The sequence below is a fragment of the Limanda limanda genome, chromosome 13 (assembly GCF_963576545.1).
Source record: "Limanda limanda chromosome 13, fLimLim1.1, whole genome shotgun sequence".
Lineage (NCBI taxonomy): Eukaryota > Metazoa > Chordata > Actinopteri > Pleuronectiformes > Pleuronectidae > Limanda > Limanda limanda.
This window is the reverse complement of record NC_083648.1, coordinates 17,365,123-17,383,792: the sequence shown is the minus strand read 5'-3', so window position 1 is coordinate 17,383,792 and position 18,670 is coordinate 17,365,123. Positions and strand designations below refer to the sequence as shown.

The following is an 18,670-nucleotide window of genomic DNA, read 5'->3' as shown; positions in this document are numbered from 1 at the left end:
ACGAACACTTCTGCTTCCTGCATGTTTGCATGTAAATCGTGCAGTTCAGGACATCAGATGGAAGGAGGAACCTTCTCCTGCTTCAGATTGTCCCTCCCTCTGTGGACACCTCACACTCTGCCCTGAGAGACAGTCTGTCGAGTTCACACACAACTGAAGAGGAAGACTTTTTATAGCCTGACTCGTTGTTATATTAAATGCATGTGAGAATAAAAGACATGTGGCTGCACACAGACTGACTGAAGCATCTTTCTATTTGCGACTCCTGTCGACCAATCTGTGCTCCTCCTCCCTTCCCCTCGGACAGACGTGAACACTCCCCCTCCTCTTCCTCCTCCTCCTCCTCTTCCTCCTCCTCTTCAAGTAAAATCATAAAAACTGCTCGACACACACACGGGTCACTCCCACATCTACAGCCTCCACCAGCGTCTCTGCTCCACTATCTCCTCCTGCCTGATTCATCTTGCAAACTGTGAGTTCCCTTCTTCTTCTTCTGCTTCTTCTTCTTCTTCTTCCAGTCGACACGCACGCTCCTTCTCTCCCTTCATGCCCATTGATTTAACACTTCTTGTTTATACACTGAGGAAAAAACGGTGCAGGATCTTGGCTGCGCAGATCGTGTTGTTAGAACTGGGTCGCTCGTGTGGCCACTCAAAGTTTGAAGTGATTTTAACTTTAGATCTGCACTGTCCGTCCATTCAATGTATTTATTTATGTATTTGTTTGATCACTGGTCTCCTGCACAGCCAATGAAAGGACGAGAAACAGAACTACACTACAGGAAGTTTGGGTTTTATGACAGAGATAAACTGTATTGTATGTATGAGGGGACATTCTCTGCTATACATTGAGATTGAACGGAGCGTAGTGTAGGAAGTGGTAGTTTGGATGTTATGTAATAGTTTAAAAAAAGAGAAAAAAGACATGAGGTAGTCCAAAGAGTAAATGTGACTTAATATGGAAGCAGCAGGAATGAGTCCTGGATTCTATCCTATTCCATTCTGTTCTATTCCATTCTATTCTATTCAATTTTTTCTCTTCTCTTCTCTTCTCTTCTCTTCTCTTCTCTTCTCTTCTCTTCTCTTCTCTTCTCTTCTCTTCTCTTCTCTTCTCTTCACTTGTCTTCTCTTCACTTGCCTTGTCTTGTCACCTCTGGTTACTCTTTAATGCGGTGATGACTCAAACAACAGAGATCAGTCTCCACAGCAGATTACATGTAGTCTCTTCATTAGAGCTGCTCTTCCCTGCAGACATCTCTGCACTGATCCCTGTAGACCAGCAGTGTAGTCCTGTTATGTTAGGACGGAGGGGTTGTAACACCTGAACCAGCCTGTGCACCCCCGCCCCAATGATCATACCATCACACTGGATGACAAATATTAACCGTTTTAGAACATGACAAAGTGGTTGCTTCTCTCAATTCCATTTCGTTTGCAGCATGAACAAATTTGAAAACCAGTTGGTATATTCCGGCAAGTAAGACGTATAAGTAGTGATTGTTTCTAAGGTATATAAAGAGATTATTACTCTACAATAGAAATAATACTTTCAGAATGAGTTTTTGACCCCCCCCCCAATGTTCAAATCAAAGTAACGCCCTTCTGCATCAGTGTTATTAATGGTGCATTTGGCTCCAGACACTCGTTCTCTGAGGGTTCGTCCATGATGCAGCATTTATTGATCATCTCGTTACAGGAAGTCCGCTGTAACATTAACTGAGTGCTTTCTCTCTCTGCGGTGAAACCTGAGCTCCATTTAACAACCAGCTGAACAAACTCCACAGCAATCATGCTCCATCATAATGTGTTTGTTTTATCTCTCTCCTGTCAGGTGGTAGCTGTGATGTAATATTTTAACATGTCTAAATAATACACCCTGCACAATAAGCAGGTGTGGCCTGTGGTTATAGCATGTGGATCACTGTGGTTAAGTATATAGTGACTGAGTTCTCGTGTGCTACAGCGATGAGGAAGTGGAAATTGTCGGGGTTGTGAGATCACAGCCGACGTCAGCTCCGTTGCAATAATCCTGCTGCTGCACCGACTTGTAATCTGGCTCTTGTGTAATCGGGGAGAACTGTAATCTGTATAATCTGGCAACCTTGGCAGAACAAACACTATCATCATAATCTAAAGTTTGTTTTTTGTAATTTTTTTAAGCAAACCTTCCTTCACACTAAAAGCTAAAGAGTTGTTCCAGATCATGTGAAAATTTAAACATCTCCATAAATTAGCACGTGAATAATGTCCAGATGTGACAGCAGCAGACTAATTGTTGGTTAAAGAACAAGCTTAACTGGTTCCCACTCAGCTTCTTCCTTCAACTCTACTGAAGCATTTGCTTTTCAGGAAAACATGTCACGATGTTGATGCAAAAAAAGACGTCTCACTTCACTTAGAAAAGAGCGCACACCTCTATTAAGGCTGTCTACTTTATCACCATATTGCATCAGATTGGCACCAAATTTCGCCTGTTCATAGATATTTGCACTCTCCATATGATTTATTTTCTAAAGATCTCTGCATTACTTCTTGAGAAATTGTGTTTGAGAAAACACAAATGTAGGAAAATGCCCTTATTATAATGTAAAAGTAAGTGGAAAATAAATCCTGGATCTGCTCCCTCAATAGAATCAGCTCCAAAAGATTGATGATACTTTCTTGTTTTTTTGTAATCAGACAAAAAGCAATGAAAAGACTAAAATCTCACTCTGTACATTGCATATATAGGCCAAACAGTGACTCTATATTAAAATAAGCCTTCTAGCTAAAGCCATGTTTGGTTTCTTAGCTGCACATTGGTGCCAGTGACAGGTTTCTTAACCTATTTGTAACTGTGCTGCAAAAAGTCTACACGCCCAAGGAAACCACATTCAAATCTACTCGACCGCGATTTGAATCGGCACCAAGTTTCTCACGCTCATCGATACCAAGCCTCAAATATGTTTTTATGAATTTGTTAGCATATATTACAGATATAATTCTCTCCTGGAGGGTCCGCCCCCTGATCAGGATCAGTACAAAGTTTGATGTTTTTTTTTTTAACTAAGTTTCCCGGTAATCCGTCCAGTAGTTTTTGTATCATCCTGCTGACTCTCAAACAAACACAGATGAAAACACAAAATACATCCACAAATAGTCTGCATCTCTGTGTGCCCCTGTGTCCTTGGGTTGGGTTTCTATTGACAACGTTGTATTTGCAGCAACATTTACAAGGCAAAAACATTGAAATCCCTCCCAGTCTTTTCCTGCCTCCCTCTAAACTCCTCTGAATTTCTAACCCTCCCTCTCTTTCTCTTCCCTCAGAGCCACCATGGTTTCCCATAAAGAGTTTGTGGGTGCGGGGAAGCAGCCGGGGCTGCAGGTATGGCGTATCGAGAGCCTGGACCTGAAGCCGGTTCCCAAGGCCCTGTACGGCAACTTCTACAGCGGGGACGCCTACCTGCTGCTCTTCACCACCGCTGCACCTTCCTACAACATACACATGTGGCTGGGTGAGACACACAGACAGTGTTGTAACACGTCAGAGAGCTCAACACATTATAATAATCCCCTCAGTATTTAAGATATCACCACTTGCTGTCATCCTCTTTATCTGACTTGATGAAAAGGATTTAGTCCGTTTTGAGAAACATGCAACAACACATTTAGAAGCAGATTGAATCAGCTTTATTTGTCACTTCAATAACACATGTTACAGCATACTCCCCAGATTAGGGTGCAGGTCACAGACACATTATCATCTGAACATAAAAAGTAAGAGAGCAGCGTCAAAAACGTAGCAGGCAGTCAGTGGACGTTTAAAATACTTTTGCACTTTATGCATATCTGTTAGTGGACAGTATTTTACTGTAGTTTATTCCCTGCTTCACTGCTTGTGTAGTTCTCCTGCTACTTTGTTATCGAAGGTTTTATAGTCATTTGTCATTTTATGATTTCCCAACTTGTTTGATGTTCCTGAGGTTTTTGTTTCGTCTTGGTTTTATGAGAACTTGCCAAAGCAAATTCATATCATGTAAATGGTGATAAAACACTTGCTGCTCAAGCTGGTGAAAGTACAGTGTTGAAATCGGTTCCTTACCGAACTTAAATGCATACCAAAGTGAAGATAAGATAAGTTTAAACATCCATGTATTCCTTGTTAGACCCATAAAAACAAAATTGGCTTTAGGCATCAGGCTAAATCAATTTACAGACATGATCATGAACATTTTCCAGGGTTGGCCTTTCACACATTCAAAACAGTGGGAAAGTGTCTGGAACACTCAGGGGAGTAGTGGTGTGAGTAGAATTGCAGGAGGGAAGACATATAAATTCCACGGCGTAGCGTTTTTGTTTGGGTAGCACATTAAAAGCAGCGATGGCTCTTACACACTGAGATTTTATTTATCCCAGTTTGGAGTTGAAACTTTATGTGAAATCTCATGAACACGCCCACTCTCTGTCTGTGATTTTCCAGACATTCTCCAGCTGTATTCACACATGGGCATTACAGCCATTCTGGGAAACTTACAGGAAAATGTCCGGAGCTCAGTACATGGCTTTAAGCAGCTTAAAAGAGAAAGGGAAACTTCCTGTTGCTCTGAACTGAATGTAGACTAGATGAGGCTTCTGATCTAAGAGCTGAAACCTCCTATGCTACTTCGAGTCGCTGATATTTCCTTCTCTAAAACTCTTACTGCTTTGTGAAATTCCTCTCTCCAGACAGTCCCCTCAGTTCAAGCCTGAACAGAGCGCACGGTGACACACTCCTTTAGATCGAAGGCAAAATACTTTTCACAGGAACCAAGGATTTTGAGTTACACAACATAACCAAGTCCAAAAAAAAAACTGAGCTATGAGTCATATGGAATCACCCTGCAGGCCACAAGAAACAGGCGCTGGTCCCACCATGTCTGCAGTGTTCGCTGCCAAGTCTCATACTGTGGCAGCACACAGACGAGCACACACACACACACACACACACACACACACACACACACACACACACAAGGGCCCTTTAGATCTGCTGCCACAGCAACCATCTGAAAGTTGTTAGCCCGAAAATAAATGAGCACATAATTAATCCCTGTGTCTGAGATGGATGTTAGTCATGTAACATATCATGGAATAGTTTTATCCGTGCTGTGTGCCATCTGACAGTAATGGCAGGATACAAAGCAGCTCTGCAGATGTGGTTAATGGGATTCAAAGACTCAAGTCCTGACTCAGATGTCTGTTAAGGCCACTGCGGAAATTACAGAGTGCTGCTGTTTGCTCTGCTCATGTCAAAAAACTGAAATGTACTGCGGAAAACTTGATCAGCAGAGTTACTTGAGCGCAGATGTCTTGTTTCCGCAGGGGACGATTGTTCGCAGGATGAGAGCGGATCAGCCGCCATCTTTGCCATGCAGCTGGATGACTTCCTGGGTGGTGGGCCGGTGCAGTACAGGGAGCTGCAGAACAGCGAATCCAACACCTTTCTGGGGTACTTCAAATCAGGCATCAAGTATCAGGTGAGTTATCTATCTGTCTGTCTGTCTGTCTGTCTATCTATCTATCTATCTATCTATCTATCTATCTATCTATCTATCTATCTATCTATCTATCTATCTATCTATCTATCTATCTATCTATCTATCTATCTATCTATCTATCTATCTATCTATCTATCTATCTATCTATCTATCTATCTATCTATCTATCTATCTATCTATCTATCTATCTATCTATCTATCTATCTATCTATCTATCTATCTATCTATCTATCTATCTATCTATCTATCTATCTATCTATCTATCTATCTATCTATCTATCTATCTATCTATCTATCTATCTATCTATCTATCTATCTATCTATCTATCTATCTATCTATCTATCTATCTATCTATCTATCTATCTATCTATCTATCTATCTATCTATCTATCAAGGATATATTTATGCACAGACAGCACTTTCCACGCTGATCTCAGCTAAACACTTAATTAAAGCACTGCTGTGCAAAATTACAGCCACACAGAGCCACTGGCTACAGGCTGTAGACTCTTAATCCTGTTCATCCAGAAATACTGAAGGCTCTAATGTCTCTTAGTCATGAATATTCAAATTCAGTGTTTAAAAAGGGAACATCACCATTTAATAAATTTGTACAAAGGGTATACAAGCAAAAACAGGTTGAGAGTCACCGCTCGGCATTAATGACTGCATAGATAAAGTATATGCTTTTACTGTGAAGAAATACAAAGTTAGTGATTAAGTCTGTTTGACTTTGATATAGCCCACAATACCCTCAGGGTTTAATGATTGTCAGCATCTAATGAACTTTGTCATGCTGTTAAGCTTATGGGTTTGAAGTTCAGAGGAGACACAACATTCCCCTTTGCCATTCAGGGTGTGTCCGGCAGCCTGAGTTAGACTATAACTGAATCAACCAGCCTGTTCAAAAGGAAAAATGTGGAAAGACACAGGCTGAGCCACATTTACCAGTCATCTGTTTCCCATTTCCTATAAAGAGCATCCAACCCCCCTCCTGGGCTCGGTGTAATTAGCCCTAAGAGTTGTTTACTACTTTAGCAAAGGTTGGAACGACTGTTTTGCACATGTGCACACTCCACAGTCCAGTCAGCACACACACACACACACACACACACACACACACACACACACACACACACACACACACACACACACACACACACACACACACACACACACACACACACACACACACACACACACATAAGTATAAGTACAGGAACACACACACACAATGATCTTCAGAAAAAGAAGTGTGAAACAGAACTAACAAACTACATTATCTCCTCATAGTTTTGGTAACCCCACTGTGTTAGGAAACAGCTCTTCCATTATAATAAACAGTGCCTGCATTGTTACCATGGAAAGTTTTACCCTCACAAAGGCCCAGGCATTCACAGTATGAATGTGGTTTCCATTTTGAGGAGCAGCCAATTTTCCACATGCTAACCGAGCCTTATAAAGTTCAGCCTCTCCTCTCCATTTTAAGAAAGTCATCGTTCGTCTTTGGTTCTCAAATCGTTCCTCTGTGGTTTTCCTCCTTTTGTTCTCATGAACTGAGAACGGAGAATCATGAACTGAGAACAGAGAATCATGAACTGAGAATCATGAACTGGACTGAGATTCTTTGAGAGTGTTGGCTTCAGTTTCTCAATGTACATCCTCTATCAAACATGTGTCCAGCTGAGAGTGTGTCTGTTGCACTTTTGCAGTATTTGATTTTATGTCTTTGTTTAATGGCTTCACTAAGGATGGCACGTCAAGAGACAATCCAGCCTCCAAGGTACATGATCCTCCTTCTGCCCAGAAGCAGGCCTCATGTTCTTTTCATTTTCTCCACTCATTAAGATTAATGGGTTTATTTGGAAGTGGGATTTACAACCTATTTTCATTTGTGGCTTGATGGTGTTGTGTCAAACTCATTTCATCCTGATCCTACAGCCCATGTGTGTCATGAAGTCATCCACTCCATACATCCTGCTTCAAACCTCTCAGTGTGGCAGTTGTGACTATTATGGCTATAATAAAGATGTGTACATTATGTACAATTAGTGAAGTGTACATCATCTAAATTATTTGTTTTTTTTTGTCACAGAAAGGGGGCGCGGCCTCAGGTTTTCAGCATGTGGTGACCAATGACATGAGCGTAAAGCGCCTGCTGCACATCAAGGGTCGCAGAGCCATCAGAGCCACAGAGGTGGACATGTCCTGGAACAGCTTCAACAAGGGAGACTGCTTCATTATCGACCTGGGGAAGGTGAGCTCTGTTTTTCTTTGTGTGTGTGTGTGTGTGTGTGTGTGTGTGTGTGTGTGTGTGTGTGTCTTTACTGTTTTTTGTCACCTCTTTAGAAGTTTTTCTAGCTTGAGCACTGACCTTGTCAGGACCAGGAAACCTCATGGGGACCAAAGCCTGGTCCTACTGAGGCAAAACATAATTCTGACCTTAGGAGTAAGGTTTTGGTTAAGGCTGTCCACAATGGATGGAAGTCAATGTAAAGTCCTTAGAAGGATAGCTGCAAAAGCTGTGTGTGTGTGTAATAATAATAATAATAATAGTAGTAACACTAATAATATAAGAAGAATAAGATACATGTAGACAATAGAATATGCTTGCAGAAATACATAATAAATATGCAACAATAAAATAAGAATACTCACTATGAAGACAAAATAGGAACAAATGAAATTTGAAAAAATATAAATCCATATGGGTTGTGGGTGTGTGTGTGTGTGTGTTGAATATTTATAGCACAGGGTTGATGCAATGTGTGTGTTTCTGTTAAGCTGGGGGACTATTTCATATCCTGTTCAATCATAGACTCACTCATGTCAGACACTATCCTGTAATACATCATATCTTCACAGTAATACTTTTGTTCTTTTTGACGGAGTGACTTTATATCATAGACCACTTTGAATAATATGACTGTATTCTTTATTAAAACAATTAAAATTGTAAACTGATATACCAGGTGCAGTTTGTTGACACAGGAGCTGTGTGTTTGCTCCCCCCCACACACACACAGACACACACTTCCTGCTACCATTTCACCATAGTAACCAGAGTGGTCATCGAACCAACCAGGACGAAAATTTGATGGCCTTTCCTCTCCGCTCCCTGTCTCTTCCTCTCCTGCAGAACGTCTACCAGTGGTGTGGCAGTGAGTGCAACCGGTTTGAGCGGCTCAAGGCCTCCGGGGTCGCCATCGACATCAGAGACAACGAGAGAAACGGCAGAGCTAAACTCCAGATGGTTGAAGAGGGGGAGGAGCCGGCAGAAGTCATAGAGGTGATACACAATCACAGATATTCCTCTTTTTCTCATTCCCGCACTGAAGGTGATCTCCCCTGAGCAGAAGCATAAATGCCCTTGATGCATTTCACGGCCAGCGAGTAAGTCACCGTGGGAACGAGGGGAACACAATGGCGTCCTTTGTAATTTGCCGTTTGTTTGCCAATTCTGTGCCAAGCGGCTGTGTGAACACTTCCTTTACAACGAGAGGGGAAGGCAATCTGCAGAGAGGCCCAATGAGACAGAGAAGAGGACAGGATGGTTCACAGAGTCGGTTTTAGATTCATCAGATCGTGTTTAATCTCGGTAAAGCTGTAGATTATAGTCTACGAAACAAACCACCATCGAAGCTATCATAGCTTGAGGCACAAGGGATGTTTAGAACCAAAAGAGGACACAATAATAATTTCCTCTGGTTGTTGGTGTACAGGCTCTGGGTCCTAAATCCACCATTGCGCCCAGCACTCCTGATGATGACAAGGTGGACACCTCCAACAGGAAGAAGGGAGCCCTCTACATGGTGAGTGACGTGAGTGACAAATTTCCCTGAATGTATATTTTAGATTTTGTTGTGTTCTTGGGTTTCGGGTTTTATGAATTGGAAAACCAGAACTTCAATAACACAAACTGAATGTATGTTTCCAAGTAAGTGTAAACTTACCAACATATTTGGGGGCCACAATTTTCTGTCGCTGTCCGAGCCCAACAGAAAATGAACCGAGCCTGAACCCAACAGGCTTTATGTTTCTTTTGTCCAAACCAAAAATTTGACAGGCATTTACAGGCATGTACAGTGTGAAAATGAGAGATCCTTTGAAGCGAAGTCTTTCATTGCAGAGCCGGTAGCTGATTCTATTGGTCTGTTTTCTAGATCTCTGATGCATCTGGTTCGATGAAGGTTTCCTCTGTGGCTCCGTCCAGTCCCTTCAAACAGGCCATGCTGTCTCCAGAGGAGTGCTACATCCTGGACAACGGGGTGGACAAGAACATCTTTGTATGGAAAGGTACCAGCAGCCTTATAATAGCCTTTTAGTTTCCTCCTCGCATATGTTTTTCTCCTGCACAAATTAGAGAGAAGTTAGATGGAAAGTGTCTGTTTGCAATTAGTTGGGCCTCAAAGCTAAACACATGAAAAGCAGCTGTTCTGCCTCAGATTCAGTCAAATATCTGTGATACATCTACAGTCATTTAAACTGCTACAGTGAGACTGATCAAATCTAAAGTCATGTATTTTGATCAAGGGTCTGAGCCTCTCTTAGGATATTCTCAGGCCCTATTAAGACCTGGTATTAACATCTGTCCTGAGAGCTCTGACCACAAGTGGACAGCTCTGAGTTCATCTGTTAAAGCATTGAATTGCCTCCCGACTTGTGATCAGATCTCGTGTCCCCGCTCAATGTGAAGATAATCATGTGTGAGATTTGTTTGTGAAAACCACAGTATGTAGTTTTTACCCAGTCTGAGTTCACAAATGTGTCCAATCACAATGTTTATGTCGGTGTGTGTCTGTGTTCAGACTTTAACTTGGAATTGGATGGATGTATATATATATAGTCTGACTACGGTCTCAGTGAAACCTCTGCGATTGGATTCGCCCAGTTAATAATAAATACCCTGATAAAAAAAAATAATATTTGTGCTTTAATATGATGTATAGGGAATTATGGGCTTTTCATCATGCCCTCCTTGTTTTTGTTTCCAACCAGGTCCCAAGGCCAACGTTTCAGAGCGTAAAGCAGCCTTGTCTGCAGGTCTGCAGTTCATCAAAGACAAGGGATACTCTAATAAGACACAGGTAAAGCTTGGACATGGACAGGTTGTTAATAACTGCTGTTACAGCAATGTTACACTGAGAGAAAGAAAATAATGTGGCAAACAAATCACTGATATGATTTACTGTCAAGACAAAGAGCAACAAATGAAACACACAGAGAGTTCATCAAGTCTGAATCCCTCATCCCCGCACAGATCCAGGTACTTCCTGCAGGAGCAGAGACAATTCTGTTCAAGCAGTTCTTCGGTGACTGGAAGGACAAGGACGAGACCACAGGCCCCACTAAGGCCTACACCATGAACCGCATAGCAAAAGTGGCACAGGTGCCCTTCGATGCCTCCACTCTGCACTCAAACACTGCCATGGCCGCTCAGCACGCCATGGTGGATGATGGCAAGGGCAAGGTCCAGGTACGATGATGGTTTATTAAAAAACAGTAGAAACTTCTCAAAGCAGCATGATTGGTGAGATGTTTAAATTGTGGTCTGGCTTTCAGACCTGGCGAGTTGACAACGGTGCAATGGCGCCTGTGGAACCGTCATCCCACGGCCACTTCTATGGCGGAGACTGTTACCTCATCCTCTACAGCTACAGACTGGGAGGCCGGGAGCAACACATCATATACACCTGGTGAGGAAACATAAATATCCAGACAAACGTGTGCACCGTGATATTGTCTAATTATATATGAACTAATAAACTAATATTACTTACAACGCTGTAGAGGAGTGCGTTCACATGTTTCCCACACCATACCCAGTCTAACCACACACAGTACACGCCGAAAAAGTTCTGGGAAAGTCATGCAGTGTGTGTGTGTGTGTGTGTCACCGTGACAGGCAGGGGCTGAAGTGCACTCTGGATGAATTGGCAGCCTCTGCATTCCTCACAGTGAAGCTTGATGACTCAATGGGAGGATCTCCAGTTCAGGTTAGTGCTGGTTGCACATGCACTGTTCTCCTTTTCATCACGTGTAAAAACAGGTCTGTGCAACCTCACAGTAATCTGCAATATCTGATTATATGATCAAAATGAGTTCTCCGAAAATGAGAAGTGGATCGTGGAAGTTAAGTAAGAAGTTGCAGCTTATGGTGTCAAAATGAACTAACTTGAAACTTGCATGACGACACACCCTTGTTTACCCTTTTATCACTTACTTCATTAAACAGTAACTGGTACAAAGTTGTTTTCTAAGGCTTTAATGGCTCCCTGAGGCAAAAAAGTGACATTTGTGCCTCATGCTGCAGCACTGTGAATAATTGAAGATTAATAATTCATTATGACTTATTTCAGAGTATTAGGTAAAGAAATATGGCATTAGAAAATGTATTATTCTGCTATGACAAACAAAAAGGCCTGGGACAACCAGCAGAGGGCAGTGTTACTGTATTTTTTTCTGTGACTCCACTCCACTCAATCTACGGCAGTTCCACATATCACAAAATGACTTCAACATGTTTGTGGGCAGAGTAGCAACGGCCAGGAAATGGTGCTACAGTTCATCTTCCAGTCAAATAAAAATAATATATAACTGGATCTTTAACTTAAGAAGAAGTTTATTCACTTTCTTATGATCTTGGCATTAAAACAGAGGAAAACCTTTTACACATGTGCTGAAAAACTGCATTAACTTAATAGGTGATATATTACTGTGAAACGTAAATGTGCATTTTATTCCATTTCAAGCAGTCATCTTTTTCTGTAGAATTTTGTATGATACTGTATGAACTTCTATTAACAGTATTTAAGCCCTTGATTCAGTCATCTGACCCATCTCAGTGAAAGTCAAAGAAGCATTGATATGTGTCCAAGTTCCCGTTTGTGTTTATTTAAAATACTCAAACACAGCTGTTAAAGACATTACACAGACAAAAGCTAATGCAGATATGAGCCCTCTGATTTATATGCAGATCGTACTGAAATTAATATACACCCTTTACATGACAGGTGATACTAAACTGTACAGTGCATTATAAATATGATTTGAATAAATTTAGGGTATATATAATTTATAGAGCTGAAATCTGCAAAATAGTTTAACGAGACATTTGACATTACTTGATATGCTGACAAACTGAAAACTGGGGATGTGATCCCAAAACTGCCTGATTAATTATGTCATTTATATTTACATATTCATCCGAACATTTTATATGATATTATTCAATTTGTCTACATAGATGTAGGCTACACTAGAATAGCGATAAGAGCCAGCAAGCTCCATAGTGAAGTATTTTTCCTGGCTTCATTCACAGGTGAGAGTGACTCAGGGTCAGGAGCCCCCCCACCTGATGAGCCTGTTCCAGGGCAAACCCATGATCATCCACAGCGGAGGGACATCACGCAAAGGTGGCCAGACGCAGACCAGCAGCACTCGTCTCTTCCACATCCGGCAGAGCTCCTCCCGTGCGACTCGGGCTGTGGAGGTGAGCTGTGTGCACACGTCCCTGGGAAACTGACGTTCTGTAGAGATGTTTCATTCTCACCTCTCATCTGCCTGCACCCTGTTTACTCAGGTCGGGGCTTGTGCCTCCAGTCTGAACACCAACGACGTGTTCGTGCTGAAATCCCAGAGCGGCGTGGTGGTTTGGAGAGGCATTGGAGCCAGTGATGAGGAGGCGGCAGCTGCCAAACATGTAGTGGATTTCTTGGGTGGCAGCGTCAGCCAAGTGTCCGAGGGCAAGGAGCCAGGTGGGTGTCCCATCATACGTAACACAACAAAAGAAAAGATTCAGTTAGTATTAGCTTGATATTCAACACTTATCCCCCATGGAAAGAAACCAGTGGACTATCAGCCAGGATAGATGCTCCTTTATTTATCTGCCAAAGATGACATTTTAGACAATAACATAGATAACAATTGTCTGATTTTGACAACTATGGAATTGTTAGCTAACCAAAGTTATACACTTAAAGTCATAATGGAAACTAGAACTAGAAGTGCACCAAGGCCATATCACACACTCATAAATCAGCACTCTAAAAAAGTATGTTTCTTTCATTAAGATCCATGAATTTTTCTCTGAGAAAAATGCTAAGAAAGATTAATCCGCACCAAAATACTGTCATATAATGGGTGATAATGCGTTCTTTCCTGACCCATTCTAAATTATTCCACCAAGTTTTGTTGTAATTCATCCAGTAGTTTTTGCAGAGCCTGCTAAATAACAGACAAACAAACAGAGAGGAAATCATAACCTCCTTAGCAGAGATACTTAATTCAATGAGTCATTGTTTTAGTTTGAGTACAACTCTGTTGGTTAAAAACATTTCAGTCCTGTTGTCATGATGAAAGTTTGAAAGATAAAATGAACACCTCTGTTTCATGGTCACATCTAATTGCTACATGATGTGATTTGCCATGCAAATTTAATTTTCCTCATTGGCCTGATAAAACCAAAGTGCTGCTTGTCCAGAAAGATTAAAACGCCAAGTAATACGGATGTAATTCACTTCCTGTTCAAACAACCCAAGCCCAGATACGTGACAAACTACTTGTAATGGATGGTTGTTTTACTTTTTGCTTCCCAGCTGATTTCTGGTCTGCTCTTGGCGGTAAGAAGGAATACCAGACGTCAAAGAGTCTGCAGAAGACGGTCAAACCCCCGCGTCTGTTCGGCTGCACCAACAAAAGTGGGAGACTTGCTGTAAGTCACTGAGTGAAAAGATAATAGCAATACATGTACAATAACAGATGAGGAAAATGTACTACACAATCAACACAATGATATCAAACTAATGCTAAAATTGAAGTTCTACCAACCTAAACATGTGATTTTTTTTCCTGCTGCCTCTCAGGTTGAAGAAGTACCAGGAGACTTCACTCAGTCAGATCTGGCCACTGATGATGTCATGATCCTGGATACCTGGGACCAGGTGCGATGTTGTTTTATGATCTGCTCATAAAACCCTTGTGCCCGACTTTCTGAATGACTGTGAGTGTGTCTCTCCTCCTTGTAGATCTTCCTTTGGGTGGGAAACGATGCTAACGCAGAGGAGAGGAATGGAGCTCCCAAGATAGGTTTGTTGCACTAGAACTCAAACACAATTATACCGTCATGCTATTATATAACATTATAGATTAATAGATGTTGGGTTTATGTAGAGTTAAAGAGTTTAAAGGCCCTTGGCACCTTAAACATGCACCTAAAGCATCACACAAATTCAGTTTACATTAAAAAAGAAAATCTGTATTTTCACAGTGTGTGTATTCTTAAATTATCTTCTCACACTGTGCCTCTGTTTCTCAGACTCAGTGTCTTAATTAAAATGTGTTAGTAAAGGATTAACCCCAAGTTAGGCTTTAATGGCACATTTTCAAGTGTTGCCACTCTGTCAATATTAAAACAGAATCAAATATACATCAAAAAAGCTTGCATAGACCTTTATGGCCTTTATGGACCTTTACAATTGTCTGTTTAATATGTTTAAGTTTGTGTATATTTGGCTACAACTTTTTAAAGTTTAAATAATGCAAATGTTTTTTATTGACAATTGTGCAAAATGACAAATATAATAGGAAAAGTGTAATTTATATGAATAAACTGTCAAAGATGATCTTCAGTTGATCCAGCTTTTTATCCTCTTTGGGCTTAATGTTTTGGTTTTACCAACATTTCCTGAATTTCCTCTCAGCAGCTCATCTCAGGCTGTAGCAGGCAGCTGTCTGCAGAATTAATTCGCTTTTGAAACCCACTCTCTAGTAATGCAACCCGACTGTCTGTTGTTTGGACTGGCTCCAAACAACAGACAGACACAGTTAGCGATTAGCTGGAAAACTTAGGCGAGTGTGTAACAAGTCGGGTGAGTGTTGGACTTCCATGTGTCAGGTGGCCAGAGACAAAACTCCAAATGAAAGATACTGCTTCAGTGTATCTGCAAATGTTTTCCTAATCTCTTTATCTGCCCTATGAGCTTTACAAAGTGGTATTAAGTCAGTGCTTTTTATTTACAACTAAGTGAGCACAAATCAATGTATGCAGGTTTAAATCTACAAATCTTCAGTGTTTTATGATGCTGTCAGATTTGTCCATGTTCTCACGTTGTCTCCTGTCTGTGTCTTACCCCTCCCTCTATATCTACCTCTGAATGTAGCAAAAGACTACGTAGACTCCGACCCATCTGGTCGCAAAGGACTTCCCATCACCACCATCAAACAGGGAGCCGAACCCCAGATGTTCACTGGCTGGTTCCAGGCTTGGGATCCCAAGATGTGGGAGACAGATCCAATGGACACAATCCGTAGTCGTTTCTGAACGCAAAACTCCAGGCTCCTCCTCCCCCTCTGTCGTCTTACCTGTCAAGCGCTTCCTCTTGCTGCCGTGTTCATCTTACCTCTAAGTCCCTAAGTGCCAAAACCGATGTTATTATGACCGTCGTCCGGTTGATTGCCTGCCTCTACGCCTTGGTCTTGGTGCAGCGCACAAGACTTCAAGAGCTGGAACGCAGCACCATCAGAATTCAAATGACTTCCTCTTGTAACCTGTCACCTGTATCTGATGGTTAAGCGGTCGGTTGCATCCAACAGCTTGTTGCTAGCTTGTTACATATTAATCAAATCACCTCTGAGGCCCTAACATGACTAGGAAATAGGAAAGGAAGCCATTTTAGACAGCTGGAGGTATGATCTGTTTCTCTCTGCTCTCTTTCACTTGTGTTCAGAGGTCACCATCATACTCTGTCTCAGTCCCTTTGTTTTTCATTATGAGCTCAGTTTACTACATGTGTTCTATCATTGGTTGTGTACACCAATCAGAAGTTGCATGGTGCATTTTTTATTCATATCCTGTGCTTTTGAATGTTAAAAGGCATACAGTGGTATGCACACATTTTGTTTGTGTCTTTACTCTTTGTTAAATTACCCTGAAATGCTCATGTGTACGGCTTTTAAATAAAACTCCCAGGATTTCAAGGCTATTTTCTCTTATTTTAACATTTTCAAGGCTGATGAATAAATGAATCAAATTATAATACACACTCTTTCCCGCAAATTTGAATCAAACCTACAGGAGGGTTATGAGCCAGTTCTCGATGAGGTTCTCTCCTCTGTCTCTCAGGAGGAGACACAGGGATCTTGTGGCAGCTCAAACCATCTGTCTAAGAAGACATGAAAGCTAAGCTGACAGATGTGCTGGCCTTTAGGATGTGGCGACACATTTTTTCTAGAAGGTAAAGTAGGTTGTCTACTAGAGGGTTGGCGATTCGATCCCTACACATGCCGGAGTGTTCTAGGGTAAAGCGTGGAACCCTAAATTGCCCCTGATGGCTATGCTGGCAGTGAGTGAGTGGTGGGATATAGAAGGTGCTGTGTGAATGTGTAAGTCAATGCTAAAAAGGGCTATGATTGGCCAATATGATTACATATATGTTGTTTATTGACTATTTTACATTAAAAATGTTATTTGGAAAACATCGTTAATGGTGAGTGACAAATTTCACATCTACATTTAGTTTACACTGTTTAAATCTCCTGAACCCTGGCGAGCAGTGACAAATTAAAATATAAGTTTTTATAATAATGAAAGGTAAATGATTAATTATTCTGATATAACCTAGGAGAATTTTCAATATTCAAACAGCTTGTCCAGTAAGTTCCGTTGCAATTTTGTGTTTTACAAACCTTGACCTGTGATCTCAAATGATCAGAGCAGCAATTGAATGTAAAATAATGCTAGTGATGTTTTAACAAGTGTGTTCTATATTAATTGTACGACTTCTTGCTTTTTGTGCCCTAGAATGGGCCCTTTATATTTAAATACTTTATGTTAACATCGTGAGTGGGTCCTCTCTATGAAGGCCGCCATGTTTTTTAAAGTAGCCCAGAGTAAACAAATTAAACTTTAGTTTTATGACAACTGAAGGCTGCCACAGGTTCTCTTTAATGTTTGGAAGGGGAAACTGAGGTGAGGGGCAACTTCACCACTAGATGTCACTAAATTCTTCACACTGAGCCTTTAATGAGTATCCAAGACTCTGAACAACATTAACTGTTTACAGTCAACTGGCCGCCAAAGGTCCTTAAGTAATGAAAACCACTTAAAATGTCCCTGAGAGGGAACAGATTATAGACCAAGACCTTCAGCAAGTAAAATTCCATTCCGGTATTGCATTATTTTTTAACATTTAAGTTTTAACGAGACAGTCATTGGGGTGAGACAACTGATTGGCTTTCTGTTTGGAGCTACAGTTTCTTAGGATAGAATAAAGACGATAAGCAGTAGATTATTCTAAGAAAATTATGGCACCAGGGTCTTTTTTACAAGAGTTAAGAAAAATAAGACAAGGATCTGATATCTGATCAAGATGTATGTATGTGAGACTTTGAGTTATTGTGAGGCAACATTTTTAAGAGGGCTACGATATGACCCAAACTGAATCAAGATAAAATGTTCATGTTGACAATTAACACGATAAATGTCACATTATTATTTTTGCTCCTGAGTGAAGACTGTGGATTTAAACTCTTTAGAGAATGACAAACACTTTTATAAACAACAAAACAACGTGCAAATCTGCGTGCTAAACCTTCTCACTGTACTTACAAATACTCAATACACAAGAAAAGACAAGAGATCTTAAGATCAGATAAGATAAGATACAATAAGACAAGATAAGATAAGACAAGATAAGATAAGTCATGATAAAACAGGATACAATAAGACAAGACAAGACAGCATATCATAAGATAAGATAAGACACAATTAGACAAGACAAGAAAGGCTAAGATAGGATAAGATTAAAAAGAAAATACACACACACTTCTATTGACATAAATTACATTTGGATAATTATTGGCATTATTTTATTGCCCAGATCTATGCTGTTGATTTTTTTCAAAAACATTTTATCACATGAAAAATCAAAGATCACATCTTGTTCTAACTTCTGCAGGGGGACACGGACATTAAGCACAGCAGCCACATCTATTTCCAGCAGGATGCTGAGGGACAATGTGTTGACAGGTATTACACAACTAAAGCATGAGACTGGACGGGGACTCCGCACATCTTCCTTTAAATAGCCCGGTGAAGGTTGGACAGAGGAATCCAATGACACGCCGGGAACCTGCATTATCAGAACCTTCTCCCC

At 41.0% G+C, this 18,670-nt stretch overlaps 1 protein-coding gene across 2 annotated transcripts; it reads left to right on the top strand.

Annotated features, from left to right (window-relative positions):
* Window positions 1-363: 363 nt before the first annotated feature.
* On the top strand, window positions 364-16,493 carry scinlb (scinderin like b). Of its 2 annotated transcripts, none has more exons than XM_061084018.1 (17): window positions 364-472; window positions 3,306-3,493; window positions 5,340-5,494; window positions 7,612-7,773; window positions 8,656-8,805; window positions 9,239-9,328; window positions 9,680-9,812; window positions 10,515-10,603; window positions 10,777-10,992; window positions 11,079-11,212; window positions 11,422-11,512; window positions 12,838-13,008; window positions 13,099-13,273; window positions 14,114-14,229; window positions 14,381-14,458; window positions 14,543-14,603; window positions 15,677-16,493. In XM_061084018.1, the coding sequence occupies exons 2-17, from the start codon at window positions 3,313-3,315 to the stop codon at window positions 15,835-15,837; spliced, it is 2,163 nt and encodes a 720-aa protein (XP_060940001.1). In that variant the 5' UTR covers window positions 364-472; window positions 3,306-3,312; the 3' UTR covers window positions 15,838-16,493. The 2 variants fall into 2 exon arrangements, with proteins under 2 accessions (XP_060940001.1, XP_060940000.1); XM_061084017.1 differs by having other exon boundaries at window positions 9,239-9,337.
* The last annotated feature ends 2,177 nt before the right edge of the window (window positions 16,494-18,670 follow it).

Bases quoted from the DNA above. Each gene is read 5' to 3' on its own strand.
- scinlb (XM_061084017.1), top strand. From the start codon at position 3,313: ATGGTTTCCCATAAAGAGTTTGTGGGTGCGGGGAAGCAGCCGGGGCTG. The intron at 10,993-11,078 runs GTACGATGATGG...TCTGGCTTTCAG, and splicing joins ATGGCAAGGGCAAGGTCCAG to ACCTGGCGAGTTGACAACGG. The intron at 11,213-11,421 runs GTGAGGAAACAT...TCACCGTGACAG, and splicing joins CAACACATCATATACACCTG to GCAGGGGCTGAAGTGCACTC.